Consider the following 17,971-nt stretch of genomic DNA (forward strand, 5'->3'; position numbering starts at 1 on the left):
ACTTAACCAACTGTGTAAACATTCATAATAGCGTGTGTATTCGAGCAGAATGATGGGGTGACATTGTCTGTTTATCTCATCCTTGATCATTTTAATCTGCCGTAGTAATGTTAGAGCTGCGTATCTCTTTAAGGCCTCACCAGCCAGTCTGATCATACATAGTGCAGCAGTTTGCAAGGAATCACTGAATCATGGGAACCGGAGTGATAATGCGCACTTCGTTGTTGTCAGGGCAACCACAATACGTTTCTTTGGATTAAGTCATTTGTTACGCTGATCGTTACCATGGTTACAACCTAGAGAGGGCGCTGCGGAAGAGCGTTCCACGTAAAATGACGCAGGGCGGGGGCGTGCCCGAGATGCGCGCTGCGCAAGGCTGCTTGTTGTTCCCGCAGAGAGGCGAGAAGATGGCGGCCGTGTCAAGCGGAGGTGCTGCTGGGTCCACTGCGCCCGGGATTACGCACTCTGCCCGACCGACCCACGCAGTTATGGGCTCCCAGAACCGAGGCCAGCCATCCTCCGGGATCAGCCACCCCAGTCACACCAGCACGACCACTGGGTGCATCACCAGTCCTGGCCACACTTCGGCCACCAGGCCCCCCCCAGCCCGAGTGGGCCACTATGAAATCGAGCGGACCATCGGCAAGGGGAATTTCGCGGTTGTTAAACTAGCCACACACGTCATTACCAAAGCAAAGGTAAGACGACTAATACACGAGCGTTCGAGGCGAGCAAGTAGTAGTTGTCATTGTGTCATTTCAAACATTTTCGAGCATTTACTCAGGATGACGCTGGGGCCTTTAGGCTCCAGGGAGACAACGGCCAGCCCGCTTTGGTGACACCGCTGCTTGGTGTTGGAGAGAGGGAGGGGGTGCGTTCGACACGGGGCATCACCTCCAACTACTGGAGACAAACACATCAATGTCAAGATTAAGATGATATCGCATACATTAACATGTAGTGTTTTAATAAACGCCAAAAAGGCCTGAGGTTAATGTGTGGCAGAGCGCAGAGGACGGAGAGAAGGGTATTGACGAAGATGAAAAAGGGGAGACACACGGCGTTCCGACTGGAGTTGCTAGCTTAGCTTCGTAGCTAGTTAGCTGTTTGGCTAGATTCAGAGGTGTTTCAGACCGAAACCGAGGCACAAGGTTAAAAGTTAGGGAACTATGAATGAACACTATACTTCCAAGGTTACAGGTTGCTCAAGTATCGGAAGCTCTCTTTAAAATGAAGCACAGAAGTAACATTTGAATCAGGCTAAAGTAATTTATGACAGAGTCAGAGATTTGGGCTGAACACTAACTAGTTTTGAAATCGAAATCAAATTGAAACAACTCCGTTAGCAAATCACAAAGACTGTAACTTGGGATGTACCATGTGTAACACATCTGGTGTGGTGTTTAAAGTTAGCCGTCATTAAAATAAAGTCCTAATTTATGAAACAATCACAGTCTCCTCTGAGCTGTAGAATATAGTATTGAATATTTTGATAGTATCTCATGAAATGATCCATCACGTTGTGAATCTAACTACTGAAGTGAAGCTTTATTCAAAAATAACACCATCATATAGCATTTCTAATTTCTGTCACAAACCATTTGACTTCAGACATATCATAGACCATAGAAGCATTTCTATGGAATGTTAAATAGCTTGATGAAATGGTTTGAATTATAAACAAATAGCTTAAATTATCAACATTGTTTCTGATGTCTCTTTAATAAAAATGCAACTAGTTTGGTGTGAGTCAGTCCTGTGGTTAAAACTGTATAACAGCCTTGTGATCGATCAATTTGAGATGTTAAGGCGATATATATTGCAGTTAATAGTTTGACATTGACTAGAATCTGATGTCACTTCAAATATGTTGTCTTTTTTAGCTGGTGTGGTAGCATCAGCCCCAAAGGGGCCAGGACGAATTAGAATGCCTCATTTGATGCTTTCACCAGTAGTACTGCAATTTCTGCCATTTTTATGTGACAGGCTGTTAGTGAGGGCTTCTGTTGACCATACTTTGTATTAGAGGCAAGGCTATTGTGATGAAGAGAATCATTGTAAGCAACGTTTCATTAATTTTCGGATGACTGAAGCCTGTAGTTTCAGCGATATGTATATTTTCAACTGATGAACATCCTTTAAATTTAATGACATGAATAAAGGTGTGTCAGGGTAGTTGAGTGAGCAGCTTTCCCCTCTATGCTCTTGTTGACATACACACAGACATAGGTCAGTGTGTACTTTGCACAACATGGCCCAGTGAAACTTCATGTAGTTTCAAGAGGCCAAAACAAACTTAAGTTGGTGAATGTTTTTTTTATTTTTTATTTTTTTAAATGGAAGACATTTCTTGTAGTGTGTTCATCTTACTACACTAATGTGTAGAGGCCAGTATGTTTGATGTTGTATGAGAAAAACAAAGATGGTAGTGACATAATGGTGACAGAATGATGTGTTGGTTATGAAGTTGTGTTCCATGTATTTGTCTGTGGCTGGCTGCCTGTCTAACTGACAGACGGTGGAGACAATTATAGTGGTAAATGGACTGACAGAAAGAGATGCCTTGTTGTCTGTTGAGGGTGGTCTCATACAAACCCGTCACTTCATGATTGTCATCATCTGGTGCAGAAGTTGTAGTGACCTCAGTTGCTTTTGAATAGCAGAGGAACAAGGGCTGTGCTTTCGCATGTCTATGGATATCATGAATATGGATATGATGATGATCAGTCCTCAGATAAATACACCATAGAGCCTTATGTCATGGGCTTGTTTTTCTAACAATTCAGTCATGCTGACTAAACAACAAAATCCTAACATCTCTTATAGTTGTTGGCTGTATCTGGATGAAAGCCTGCAGTGCAGTCACACTGAGGACATTGTTTTTAACACTTGGTAGCTTTTGAAGCTCATAAAGGCACAGTCCCTTTATCTTGCTTGTGCTCTGTTGGTTTGTTTAACATAAATCATTGATTGAGCAATTTATCTAAAGTTTATTTAATTAATACATGCACTCATTCAACCATTTGTTTAGCTAATAATCATGAACCAGTGCTGCTGCTAGTGTATATTCTTGGTAACTTGGAGGCAACCAGTCACAAAATGCAAACCTTCAGTTGCAGATAGATAGTGCACTGCACATGTACAAGTGAAAGTTCATCTGCCGCAAACAAAGGTCAGTGAGCTAAGTGGAAGTCAAAACAAGAGTTTCTCTCATACAGTTGCATTGCGAGAAAAAGCCAGGCCATGTTTTGCTATTGTCTTCACAAATGTTGATTTCAGTGTTCTTTAAACATTGCACCTAATCAGAGTCCTTTTAAAAATATTAGTTTTGTAGGCTTATGGTGTCACTATAAAATACTGCTGCTTTTAGTATTTGTGACTATTTTTAATTACAACACCAGCACTTGTCACCTTAACTTGTAACAGAAACTTACTTCCGTCTTCCCAGCAGAATCACAGTCACAACACGTTTTGGAGCCTAATTTTGGTATCTGAGCTTGGTACATTTGACAATATAGGCTACCCTTTGTCCATGAGCTCACATGTGCATGGAAGCCAGAGGAACATGTTAACCACATCGTGTTTCTTTTGATCAGAATTTAGATCAGGGGTCCTGAAAGAAAGAAAATATCAACTCATGATATGAAGACAATAAAATAACTATAGAGGTTCATTGTTTGATGTGTTTGTCAAAAAAATTTCTTGGTGTGAAACAAAACTTTATGAGGAATTTGAGATGCAATGCAGGACTGCTATAGAATCCAAATGTTAATTGTTTACATGCAGTGCCTTGAGTCGCATTGTTTAAATAAATATTTTTTTCAAGGTCATGGAGCTGATCAACTTTTTTAATTTAGCCCGTGGTTGCCTTTTGTTTCAGTTTACTTAATGTGAGATGAAACTACTACTCACCACTATCATTTTTAGAGATTCCTTTTAATAGCCACTCAGCTATTGTATGCAATTATTTTTTGCATGCACAATTAATTCAACTGAAGTCAGTAAAGTTATTTTTGTCGTGATCATGTTGGCTTTGAAAATTTTGGACAATGTCCACTGCTGCTTCACTTGAAATCGCTATCTACAGTCTTGGTTGGTCTCTTTGCAAATGGTCAGCTCCAATTTTCAGTGATAAAGTTGCAACCAGAAAGATTTCCCTTTGAAAGTTAAAATAATAATACGAAAATAATAGCAATAATCTACTGTCATTGTCTACATATGTCCATCCATAGATATTAGGGGTGTCATGATCGTGATTATAAATCGAATATCGATCGAAACAACTACACAATCTCGACCATCGAAAGCAATGCTGGAATCTGCGATTTAACCACACCTCCAGAGTGACGTCCTTCAGGTGTTCAAGAGGATAAAAAAAAGACTGTGTTGTGGTCGTAGCTATTATAGCAAGACTACATGTTAGCTTCTCCCGCAAACCATGGTAACTGCTGATTTGGGCAACACATCCACAAACTTGAACCTCCTCCTGCTTCTCTGAAATCACCGGTGTGGAAATATTTGCGTTCTCCGTGAGTTTTGTCGACAACGTTGAACAATTGTGTGCAAGCTTTGTTGTGACCATGTAGTAAAGCACAGGGCATCTCTCTCTTCAAGCATGATAAGGACATAGACATAGACATAGCTATGAAAACAACTCTTCCGTCTTCATTTGCAGCAAAACTTCCTCAAAATTAAACTCGTGCTAAAGCAACAATTAGCGCTATAGACCTGTTTGTAGCATCAGGACATGAGACCTTATTCAGTGGTGGAAAACCCTGGATTTAAACATTTAATTAAATATAAATAAATATAACATAAATAAAATAACATACAGGAACCACGCTTCGAAATGCCAAGCAGATCACAGAGCTCCATGACTCTATGATCTCTGTTTTTTTTACAGTTAGTTTCCACTTATTGTTATTGTTACATACATATTGTTAATAAATTATTTAAATTTGACAATGAGGTCTTAGTGTGGTACATTGCAAACAAACGATGGACGTTCTATCAGACATGACACCATGTAGACGAAATGGGAATTGACAAAAAATAAGTGAGTTATGACATGATGATACCAGTGATCATATACTAAACCAAAGTCTAAAAATTGCAGACTCATCTGCGCTAAAGGAGAGAAAAAAATATATAGAGAATCGAATTGTGACCTTAAAATCAAATAGAGGATTTGGAGAGTCGTGACACCTAATAGATATGCTAATGATTACGTAAAGCCATACTTTTTAAAGAGTTCTCTGTCTTTCTGAGTCCACATCAAGGTTAGCATGATTGGCACTGATGACACTGCTGCGTGTCCTGACCTGCCTTTCTGGTAAAACTGTTTCCCCCCGTTGTTTTTCCTGTCGTTTCCCCTTTCCTCTCGAGTGTTTTTAGGCAAGGAAAGGATGAGCTGGAGGAAGAGGGCAGGCAGGCAGGATGACAGGCATTTGAGGACAGGCCAAATGTACTGTGTAACAATTTCACTCACTCTCTCAGTCACATTCTCACCCTCTTGTGCTCAGTTCTCTGACACACCATCTTGCTTTCTCTGTTTTACAGAACCACACAAAGGCATACTCGTGTGATTTCTTGTGTGAATATATGTGTTTCTCCCTCACATCTTGCCCCACTCTTCTCATCTTCTTGCCCCACTTTGCTGCATTCTCAGCAGTGTGGGTCTCCAGCCAGTCGGCCTCACAAGGGGAGACGGTTCCAGAGACACGGCCCAGCCATAGTGATGGTGAATCTGTAGGCTTCATCACTATTATTCTATAGTGCACGTATGGCTTGTTTGCACCACTGAAGGCAGCATCTTTTGTCCATACAGCTCCACTGCAACATAATAGAAACATCACATGGCAGCAAACACTGTCAGTTAGAAAATCACAACTCTCTGCTACCAGCGTCTTAAGCACCGCTTTTTGTCTGAGGCGATTGTGTGTTTCCAAGGCTCCTAGTTGGGAAAGGTCGTTGAACGAAGTTTCCATAGTAATGGGGATAGTTCCAGACCCTACCACCAATTCTGAATGGAGGTGACTTAACAGAGGTTTTTTCTGTCTTGAAAATGTGTGTCTTATTGACAGCTTGCAGATGCAACACATTTTATATTGTGAGCTTGAGTTTCCCACCTTGGTGTTATGGACAGGCTTGGTCCTTGACTTGTCTTTGCTTTTGAATTGATTACTCAGTGAAGATGGTGGTTTGCAATGCTGATGTAATTCTTTCATCTAGAAGAACTGCTGTGCTGTGATAGACAAGATCTAAGGTATTTGGTTGATACTGCTGCTTTGAAAATCCATATTAGGATTAAAACATGGCCTTTGCACCAAGTGTGGGCTATATGGATACATTCACTCACAGTATACGGAAACCCCAATAACAATAAATGTTGTGAAACTTGATATTTAACAGTAGAACATTTTATTCAGTAATAGGACAGGGTTGGTTTCAGCTTTCAACAACTTTAAGTTAAGTTTAATCACTATTTTACTGATCATCTGAATAATATGCTTCATAGTTAAGTTCTCAGTTATTCATTGTAAATGCAGCTGTAGCATGAACTCAGTCAGTGATGATGACGGACACATGAAGACAACAAGACTCGCTTCAGTCAGTGAGGCAGTGTGCAGCCAAATTGTTCATATCTCAATCTGACTTTATTAATTGCTGTATTAAGATCATGTTGATAGATTTGAAACAGTGGGAATGAGCTTGATTAGAAGTCAGATATACCAGTGCAAAGTTGAAGCCTTGAATTGATGGCTGGTTATTTTTGAATAAATATCCAATTGATATTATTTGACTGAAATTGCGGTATGTTTTACGATATGAGAGAGAATCTAATTTTAATTTGAATAACATATTTTAAAAGGTTACTGACTGTGTGATATTTGTGCGGATCTGTGAGAAACAAAGATTTTTCTTCAGTCTGTAGTATATGATGTGAATATGTTTTGACACACATTTGGCGTTAATAAATATTCTCCTTCAATTTCAAAATTGCAGTAGGTCTATTGCGATTTTGATAAAGGTTTGATTCTTTTTATTTTTTTTTAGCTCTGATGGGTACTTATAGTTACTAAGGGTCGGTCATAAGCTTTCATGTCCATGCCTCCTATGAAGTCTTACGAATACGAGATAACTCAAATTTGAAACTTAGTCCCCTCCTGTGCGAAAGGGGAAAACAGCATGGCAGATGAATGTGTGGTGTCCAGTTTTTCCACACTGTAGCATGTGTCCCCAGTCTTATACTCTGAGCCCGACACATTCAACTGAGTCATTACCACACAATCTCACAAACAAACACAGTTCACAACACCCCACTAGAACATCTCTGAGACGCAATGTGCTGACTCACACTCTAAGTACACATGCATATTATTCTCAGAAAGTGGTCCAGCTAGTGGTGACTTGCAATTATGTTTCTGTGACTTTTCCTAAACACACGTGTGCATGTGCGAGTATAAGAGTCTCATGTGCTCATAGGAGTTAAGCCTGAGCATTATGTTCCTGTGAGTGTTATCTGTGTCACCTCTTGATGAAGGTTAACCTCATACATTATATCACTGCACCACACTATGTGTGTGTTTGTGTGAGACACTATAGACATTGCCCCCTATATACCCACGGAAAAAATCAGCTAAAATCTGTTGAGTATATGATTTTGTCCTGTATTAGAGCTCAGGAATCCTTGAAGGCTGAACACGATGTATTATGGCTTTTCAATAATTTAATATAACAATATACTCTCTAGTGCAATATAATTTTATAGTTTTAATGGCTTTATAAAAAAGGTTCAGTTTGTACTGACAGAAAGGTTATGAATTGAACAAACAAATCTTGGGTCATAAAATGTTGAATCTTATACATTGTGTGTGAAATGTGAAACTGTTTGTTGCATTCTGTTTATTCTTGACATTTTAGGTTGTGAATGGTGGTTGCTTCATTGTATTAAGTTATTTTAGTAGAAACTCATTAGAGATTGACAAACACTTCAGTCACTTCTAGGGATGCAACGCTATTCGGTATTTTACCGAACCGTTTGGTACACCCTGTTCGGTTCAATACGCAACGGCAAACACCGGTGTTTCGGTACGTTTCAGTCCGTCAAAATGTATTAAAATACACAATGCTATGTGATTAGATCCACTCAGGAGCAGAGACATGAGTGAACAAGACTCTGAAAAAAGGAAGTTTGAAGCAGTACTGTCTTCGTATAGTCCACTGTGTGAGATCATTTAGGATTCAGTGTAGACGAAGAGAATGCGACAATGAATGTCAACAAACAAACCACGGTGTGCAAGAATCCGTTATGCAGTGGAGAAGTTTTTTTTGAAGTTGGATATTAGACAGACACTCGCTCTACAGCGCCACCCAGAGCAAGCGTCATCACCAGTCTATTTCACTTGGAGCAGCGTGGTGTATTTGTAGTTGTCGTTTATGTGAGTGGGTTAAAATTGTGTTTATTTTTGTTGGATAGCACTAACTTTATTTATTTTTAATTTGTGTGGTTTCATGTTTGCTGTTTAATTTGATTTGATAGTGCACTATTGTTTAAATAAAATTTGTGGTTTGATTATATCTGTGCTTTTAATTATTTTTACAATGTAATATTGCCTTTGCTAGTCTGAGTAGTTTTATATTAAGATATCGAAACCGTACCGATACCGTGGCCCCAAAACCGTGATGCATACCAAACCGTGGAGAAACTGCACTGCATCCCTAGTCATTTCTGATTTTTTTCACCTGCTACAAGGCTTTCCAGAAGTGCCAGCTGTTGTTTATTGTATTAGTGAAATTAATAGTGAAATTACCTGTATTTGATATGATTGGTTGTATATTCGTATATGTTAGTGTTGGGGAGGTGCATCGACTTGAATAACGTCCGTTGACGCATTGCACGTCCCGGTCAATGGATGGAGAACAAGGTCACAACTCGCTCAATATCTAAACTGTGGGAGCATTTTAGACAGAAACCTGACAATCGGGTGATTTGTAAGCTCTGCAATTTGGGAATGGCTTTTCACTGGAGTACGACTGCTATGCAGCGACACCTGAAGTGAAATCATCCCAGAGCAGTTAATCAAGACGGTGGCAAAACATCACCACTTAACCGCTTAAGCAGAGCTGTTTTGCTCATCGCTACCACAACTATTAATATGTCGATCTTGATATACACAAACCACATATTTTAAATTCTAAATTACTAATTTCTCGGCCTCAGATGACATTAAAACTATGTTCTGCGCAGAAAAGATGATTGAACAAAATATTGAAATATTAATGAGACAAGTTTTTGATATTTGTGATGGGCTAATTCATTGTTATGTTTATAGAGTAATAAAATATGAATCATTATTAATAACCTTAGTTGTAACAGTTGAAATATTTATGTTGCTCCCCACATGACTAAGTATATTAATCTATAGTAATATAAGTTAATAATATTATAATAATATAATAAGTTAGAAAGGAAATATCACAAGTATTCAGACTCCTCAGTCTTATTGCAAGGCATTGCTTTGCAGCAGTTGTGGCCTTCTCCAGTGTTCCTGGGTATGATGCCCCAGCAAGCTTTGCCCACCTGAATTTGGGGATTATTTTTTGCAAGTTTGCAGGGGTTTTTTTTTCTTCTGCAAATTCTCTCTACCTCTGTCTGTCAGGTGGGATGTAGACCGTCACTGGACAAGTCTTTAAGATTTTTTAAATTTGGTTCAGGTCAGAGCTCTGCCTGGGCCGTCAAAGGAAGTCAGCATTATTACTAAGCCTCTTGAAAACCTTGAATATTATAAGCCCTAATTGACATGATTGGATTCCAATATTAATCTAATAATAATTTCCTTCTGGAAAGTGTACCTTCATCCAGTGTTACCAACTGATTTATTTCAGTTTGTGGATGACAGATTACAAGATAGAAAGATACACTCTCACGTGAGCATGTTATGACATTCAAGTATTCACAAGTGAAACTTGTATGTCTAACTGATATGCAAGGATGGTAAAAAACTTCATGGACGGCTGTGTGAAAGTGTGATGCCAGTGAGCATGGGACCACAAACAACGAAACACTAACTAAAGGAAACTTTATATTTTAATGAGAAGCAGTAGTGGAACAATTTAGAATACGGTGGACCTCCATAGTCTAGATAAGTACTCTTCATCTGGTTTTCAATGAGGAAATCTCTTCACTTTGCTCCACTCATTCTTTCCACAATTCTGACCTGTGTTCCAGTCCCTGTGCTGTCATCAGCATTCTATACCATTTGGTTGGTAGTTAGCAAATGATGAGGCTGCCTGGCTTTGTCAAGACATGATGCACACTATTGCAACCTGACCGTTCAATCGAAATGTTATCAGACCAGAGAGACTTGTTTTTTCACTGAATGCACTGCAAATGTTTATACAGAGATCATCTTCGTCCTCTCCTTGTGTTATAAGTCCTTAACAAGGTCCCAGTGATCAGTCCTTTAAACCTCTACAGTTTACATTAGCTGTCATGTGCTTGTATTAAAGATATGAGTCCCATACAATCTTATGATGTGTAGCTGTGAAGCTTGTGTATGGATGTGTGTGGTTTAATGTACAGTAAATGGACTCTGCTGCTGGGCACCAGCTGCTCTGTTATGGAGCTATGTTGATGTCACAGTCTTGTGATCCGAGGGGCTATGTGACACTTTATCTCATTACAGCCAGCCTCCCCGGAGTGTGTTTGTGCATGTGTTTGTGTGTGTGTCTGGGGGTGAAGCAAAATCTTTTGACAGTCATGGAAGCAAGTGCAAAGGAGATGGCTGCCTAGGTACACACTTAAAGTCTCAACACATTGTACTTGGCCTGGTGCTAAACCTCGATGCCCAACCTGGTCACATGCTTGTTTTTGCAGTACAATTTACCAGCTGCCATTGCCACTGATGTTTCTATGGTAAGATTAGTAGCAGTTGGTTTGTCAAAACAGTGTGTGACAACTATTTGCTGCACCCAGTTATTTTTATTATTTAGTCTGTAATGAATCTTACTTTGGTTTTATATTCAGCAACACCAGTTACTTTTATTATTTTCAAGAATATTTTCAGAAATCAGAAAAATAAATGCTTTACTGATCCAGAAGAGACATTTTCAAACTATGCTTGCTCAATTTCAGAATAGAAGAAATATGAGAAATTACATTTTACATTTTTGCATACATTTTACGTCATTTGCTCTCTAATTTGCTTGATCATGACGGCAGAACCTGCAATTGCAAATGTTGCCTAGATGAGTTCCTCTGATTGACCTCTTTAGAGGCCACAGAAACAAAACAATAACAGTGTTACATATACTAACAATAACTAGAGCACATGACTCGCCTAATTTGCCTCATGGACAACATATATTCACGTCACGTTAAACAGTCACTGTGAGCTCTCAAAATGCATTTTTGGACACATCTTAAAATGATGACAAAATTAACTCAGAGAAACATTGATTTGGATGAAGGCCACTGTCAGACTAGTGAAGTACTTCCCTTATTGCTGGAGCGCAGACTCCGTCAGATGCAGTCACTGTACTGGAATACAGCTGAACGGGTTGTGATTCAGCTCACTATTGCCGGCTTTCGGCAGTGCTGATTCTAAATACACCAGACTCCACTGTTAAATATGGAGAATTTCGAAATGTCCTTGCTTAATATTGGAGATTAATTCATGTTTTCGGTATGTTTAAGTATTTTTAACCGATCTACAGTTTGGCATTGTTCTTGGATTTGCTGAGGCTGATTCTGTGAGTTTAAGCTGCTGAATATCACTCGGGGTAAACGTTCAGTGTACGAGTAGGCTATGTTCGCTGATTCATTCACAGTACTTTCAGTGACCGAATCATTTAATATACCAGTACACATACCGTTCCCTCACAGTGAGAGGACCTGAGAGGTCTCAGCCTGCTGTTTTTTTTCATTGCAGTTTTCACTATGCAGCCAAAACTATGAAAGGTGGCAAGATCAGAGTGCAGCACTTTTAAAAATAATTAAATCTTGCATTGAATAATCACTGAAGCGATTGTTTACATTATGTATATTTGTTTCCAAATGGCTAGAGTGTAGTTTAAAAGTACCCGTTCTCCTCCTTTAATCACCGGGGCAGCTGAGCTGCAGCATTGGTGAGTCTCTACACTGTTCTCTCATTATGGGCCAGCCGAACATTTTGTGCTTACTGGGAAAGTCTGTTAAAACAACGGGGAACTTGACTGTGTGCGTTTATGTTTTGAACAAATCATTTGCGAGCGACACAACACCATGTCGGACGCTATGTGCTCTCTCAGGAGCCCCCTCTTGGCTCTCCCCCACTTCCCCTTCCTGTCTGTAACAGGAAGTCAACCTTGTTGGGCTTCAGTTGGACTCATCTTCGTGTCTGCTTTCAGGAAAAGGGAGCTCAGGGTGACACTTGTGTTTGTGTGCTCACTGATGCAGGACACATGGTTTACGTTTTTTCACACACACATAGACAGACAGACTGCACTTGTTTATTTTTGGCAGGAGCAGTGTTTCGGGGCAGTCCCATTAGCTTTGCTTGGTTAAGTCATTAAAGTCGTCTATCCATTCTTAAGTGGCACAGCAAAGCTCCTGTCACACATCATCAAGATCCACACTGCTGGAGCCATTGTCAAGGACTCATCAATTGCGCAAGATACTCTCTCGCAGTTGCAGGTCCTGGTTTAGGTCAGGCTACCCAAACAAGGTGGAATGTAAAGAAAGCACAATGTTTTGTAATGCTCAGTTTGGCCTTTCATCTTTAAAAAAATTCTAGTGATGATCAAAAAAATCCCTAATTATTTTGTTATGGAGCTTTTCCATTATAGAGTTCCGCACTGGTCGACTCTACTTGATTTTTTGCTTTTCCATTTGGGATAGTACCTGATACCTGGTGCTTTTTTGGTACCTGCTCTGTGAAGCTTCCAAGCGAGCTGAGCCAATACTAAAATGTGACATCAACACACTGTCAGCCACTGATTGGAAAAGGGTGTCGTCATTGGAAGCGTCATTAGCGTGATGTCTGACCCAAGAATCAAACCCGTATAACATAAAACATGTAATATACATTTTTGGATTGTGTTATCCTTCTGATATCCAATTCATTGATTTTGTATCTTATCAGACAGTAGTACACAGAAGAAAAAAACGGCACCAATGGAAAAAATGAACAGAAATAATTGTGTATTTTAAACTTCATGGATGGTAGAAGGACTCATGAGAAAATAATGCATACTCAAATCCAACAACAAAACCAGAAACTGCTCATTACTGAGAGGCTGGTTTATCTGCACTTGGTGTAGGTGGGCACATTCTTGTATACTGGGACAAGGTTAGTAGTCTGCCTCATGAACATAGTCCAACTACAAGCTGAGTTCAGCCTCAACTTTGAATGGAAATGTACTGACTGTACTTGGTCATATTAGGCTTTATCTACATTATACCATGTTTATTTAAAAACTGATCAATTCTGCTGTACATAGGCTGGTCGTCCACATTATATTCAACCTTTTCAAGCCCACTCTGTTTAGTTTGAAAAGTCTGATGTATTTTAGCTTACTTGGATCTTACGTTTAAGCATTTACCAGACACTTTTATTCAAAGTGATTTACAAAAGAATCTTAGGAACTTAGAATTTGAAAATGACAATGGAGTTACCCTCATTCACTTCCTGATTCTTATCAGTCACTTCTTCAGTTTCTTGTCATCTGTCTCGTAGCATAAATCCATGCTCTTATAGTTTAGTACTGTTTCTCATTGGTGTTGCTTCCTAATATAAGCAAACAGCTGCCAAGAAGTCAATCCGCTTCCTGACCACACCGGCATGTGAATCCCTTGCATACCTGACTGATTTTGAGGTGTGTTAGTTTGGATGTAGATGACTTCTGATTGGCAGTTGTCAACTGGATGAACATTTAGTTTGAAAATGTTGTTGTTTCAAATGAAAACTTAATAGTATGAATGCAGTCTTCGACTTGATCTTACTCACACACTTCTTTCCTGAATGATTTCATAGCACTTGTCTCTTCTGTTTGTTGTGCCATCACAGTGATACTGCAAAGGTGCTGGGGCCGTGCCCTGGAATTATTGCCTGTAATTTAAGTGTCAACTAAATACCATTAACATTAATTTATGGCCTGTTCCTATAATGGCTCAAGAGCTTGTGAACACTTAAAGAAAAACGCTAAAAATAATTTATCTTTGGACATTCTATTTCTCTCTTTTTGCCTTCCAAATCTTGCACTCTCCACACCACTTTACTCTCTCTCATCATTTATTCTTATCTCTCCCTCAATCCTTTTCTTGTCTTTGTGTCTCTAGGTGGCTATAAAAATAGTGGATAAGACCCAGCTGGATGATGAGAACCTGAAAAAGATCTTCAGAGAGGTGCAAATCATGAAGTTGCTGAAACACCCCCACATCATCCGCCTCTACCAGGTACACACTCGCACACAAAACCAACAAGAGACTAAGATCTTAAACCTGAGAGTTGTTGCCCAGGAGAAAACAAATGAAATATGTGTCAGGATCTCATGTGTTGCTGTGCTTCAGAAATGTACTGGGTTGAGGACAGAAATGTCCCCATATGCTTTCATCTCCCCCTCACTTTTCCAGATTCATGGGCATCATAATTAAAATAAAGAACCCTTCCCACACCCATTCCAGCCTTTCACAACCCAATTTGTCCAGCAACTCATCTGAAACTCCTTCTAGTGTTTCAGTCTAATATACTACACAATCACACAAAAGTACTTGAAATAGTCAATGATTAATGTTCAACTTCAATGCTGTCAGAAAACTACATACACTGAACACCTCACTGACAGCATCTGTTCTATATAAATCCTCTTGTTTCTATGCCAAACTGTGCTTACTCATTCGGTTGCATAACGGGTGAACCACCCATCGCTAGATGTTGGTCTGTCCGAGGGTCTGTTGGTCCCGTTTGTTATCATTTGCTTATGTCCTTAGGTGATGGAGACTGAGAGGATGATCTATCTGGTAACGGAGTATGCCAGTGGTGGAGAGATATTTGGTAAGGTTCCCCTCTCTTACCTTGTTGGGGATTGCCTCTGTTTGCAGCTTGTGTTTCTGGATTAAATTATGCAAAGTGTGCAACATTACTTTCAACATTTAACAGCCACTTATCTTATTCTGATTCTGATTCTTCTTTTAATATTGTCTCTTCTAAGAGCTTTTATTGAGTTGAAATGCATGCTTCCAATGGTCAATTCTACTATATCTAGTATTTCAGTCATGTAGTCTTTAGGCCAAATTCAAGCAGAATCTAGTCCAAATGAAAATTGGGACAGCAGATAACACTGACCGAGAGCCAGTGATACATTTCTGAACTGTGCTCTGTGTGTGTGCGTGCGTGTGTGTAGACCACCTGGTGGCTCATGGGCGTATGGCAGAAAAAGACGCCAGAAAGAAGTTCAAACAGATCGTGGCAGCGGTGCAATTCTGTCATTGTCGCAACATCGTCCACCGAGACTTGAAGGCAGAGAATCTGCTCCTGGACCACAACCTCAACATCAAAATCGCAGGTGCGTGTTTCACTGGGTAAACTTCGTTTAGTGATTTCGGGCCATCTTGGCAAGTGACAGCATGTGCTTTGGGAGCATTTTCCTTGTTTGATCCAATTTTCTCCTTTACTCTGTTGAGGAGAGCAAGGAGATTAAATCAACACCTTGTCTCTTGCCACCAGATTTTGGCTTCAGTAACTTGTTTTCTCGAGGCCAGCTGTTGAAGACATGGTGTGGCAGCCCTCCCTATGCTGCACCAGAACTTTTTGAGGGGAAAGAGTATGACGGTCCAAAAGTAGATATATGGGTGAGTAGACTAAAACATTTCAAGAAAAAAGTTTGCCTTTTAAAATATAGTACTTGAATTGAGATATTGGGCCAATTCCAATTCCTATCTTAACCCTCAATCTTAACCCTCAAGCTCAACTTTTTTCCTTAATCTTTACTGGCCCTCAAAACCAAGTGTTATTTTTTTACTAAGGGTTATTTTGTCACTTAGAAATGGGACACCCCTTAAATGCAGATACGTCTTCAGACTGTGGGGGGCAGAATAACGCGAAAGCTGCGTCCAGTCTGTCAACTCCAAAAAAGAAGAAGAAGAACACATTTACGATTATTTATTACGTTCCGTTTGTCGCCGGCTATTGACAAAAGATCGTAAAATAAAAATAAATGTTACGCAACAATGACGTAAGTAATCCATAATATGGGCCTAAACTAAGATAATACAATGGTTTTCATTTCGCTATTAACATAGAAAATATTCAATTTGTAGCGTACTCGTTTCGATGCTTTTGGCGCTATCTTTGTTATGTGAAAACACGCAATGCATTCTGGGTAGCCCATGCTCCCAACCGTGGTCTCGGAAAATCTCAATATTGAGGGCGATACAGCCCTTAAACTTGGCCCTCAACTTAATTTTTCTGAGAATCGGGACATCGCATTTTTGAGATTGAGGGTTAAGCAAGGAACTGGAATTCACCCATTGACTCTGACATTGTTTTCACTCACTTTCTTGTTTGATGCTCTCTCTTCTCACTTGCTTTTCTTTTCTTTGTTTCTATAGAGCTTAGGTGTGGTGTTATATGTTTTGGTGTGTGGCGCCCTGCCTTTCGATGGCAGCACTCTACAAAATTTGCGGGCACGTGTCCTCAGTGGGAAGTTCCGCATCCCCTTCTTCATGTCCACAGGTAAGAATTTTGTTTACCAGTTTGCAATGTCTCACGACTTTCTCCAGTCAAATCCATCAGTAGCGCAATATGCCAATGACTTTGTTTGCATCGGAGAGGATTTTATTTTTTTGCACTGCATTCACACAAATTTTACACTGTATCTAATTCCAACAGTGACATGATTGTGCTTTTACACAAAATACCATAACATTAACTGAAACTGCTTAAAAATATGAAGAATGAGTTATTTGCTCAGCCATTAATAAACATCATGATTAGATTTGGATGCAACAACAACTGTGCTATTTTCTTCATAAAAAATAGCATATGATTTATGCCTTTTTAAGTGGGGTTATCATATGGATACATATGTTTGTGTTCCTGCAGACTGTGAGTACTTAATCAGACACATGTTGGTCCTGGAGCCCAGCAGACGGTTGTCCATGGAGCAGATCTGTAAGAACAAGTGGATGAGACAAGGAGACCCTGACCCAGACTTTGACAGGGTGAGCATGTTTCTGTCTCACTATTGTGTAATTGTATTCTGTACACATTTTCCCACCAAACTATTACCTTTTGTTATTTAAAAAAAATAAAATGTGCTCCAAAGGAAATGTTATACAAGTTGTTCTTTTGACTCACTTCTCTTCACCCTGTTTTTCGTCCCCTCTAGTTGATAGCAGAATGTACGCAGGTGAAGACGGAGAGAGAGACGGAGCTCATCAACGAGCAGGTGCTGATAGCCATGTGTGAGATGGGCCTGGACAGAGAGCGCACTCTTCAGGTTGGACACACATTTGTAGCTTGCTTTTGCGAACTTGCTCTGTTGTATTTAAAATTTCAGCACAGCGCTGATGATTGTATTCTTTTTTTGGACTTTAGTCCCTTCAAACAGATGCGTATGATCACTACAGTGCCATCTATAGTCTGCTGGCTGACCGCCTCAAGAAACACAAGACGCTGCGTGTTGCTCAGCCTCCACTGCGTTCCATTAGCTATCCCCTTAATGCTGTACAGGTGAGTTACTGAGTTTTGAAATCACTAAAGGAGGATTAAATCTGATATGTCAATTTTGACATGATTGATAGTGTTGTAGAGTTTTTAAGTAACTCTAATCCCTGTTTCTAGAGTCAGTGAGTCATAGCTTTGTCTCTGTCTGCACCTACTGAATCATGTTTGCTTGTTAACATCAGGAATTTAATTCTTGTGGGTGTTAGGTTTTCTTCATTGGTGTAATATGCTGAATAGGCTAAAAGGCTGATTGTGAGACCATG

At 39.8% G+C, this 17,971-nt stretch overlaps 1 protein-coding gene across 1 annotated transcript in view; it reads left to right on the forward strand.

Annotated features, from left to right (window-relative positions):
* Positions 1-392: 392 nt before the first annotated feature.
* The window catches only part of sik3 (SIK family kinase 3), a 32,098-nt gene continuing 14,519 nt past the window's right edge, over positions 393-17,971 (forward strand). Inside the window, exons 1-9 of the mRNA XM_083886093.1 lie at positions 393-698; positions 14,321-14,437; positions 14,972-15,035; positions 15,385-15,546; positions 15,708-15,832; positions 16,592-16,715; positions 17,085-17,203; positions 17,371-17,481; positions 17,580-17,714. Of these exons, the coding sequence (XP_083742219.1) occupies positions 408-698; positions 14,321-14,437; positions 14,972-15,035; positions 15,385-15,546; positions 15,708-15,832; positions 16,592-16,715; positions 17,085-17,203; positions 17,371-17,481; positions 17,580-17,714 (1,248 nt within the window). The 5' untranslated portion in view covers positions 393-407. The remainder of the gene's footprint in view (positions 699-14,320; positions 14,438-14,971; positions 15,036-15,384; positions 15,547-15,707; positions 15,833-16,591; positions 16,716-17,084; positions 17,204-17,370; positions 17,482-17,579; positions 17,715-17,971) is intronic.

This window comes from Microchirus variegatus (assembly GCF_963457635.1).
Source record: "Microchirus variegatus genome assembly, chromosome: 3".
NCBI classification, from domain to species: Eukaryota; Metazoa; Chordata; class Actinopteri; order Pleuronectiformes; family Soleidae; genus Microchirus; species Microchirus variegatus.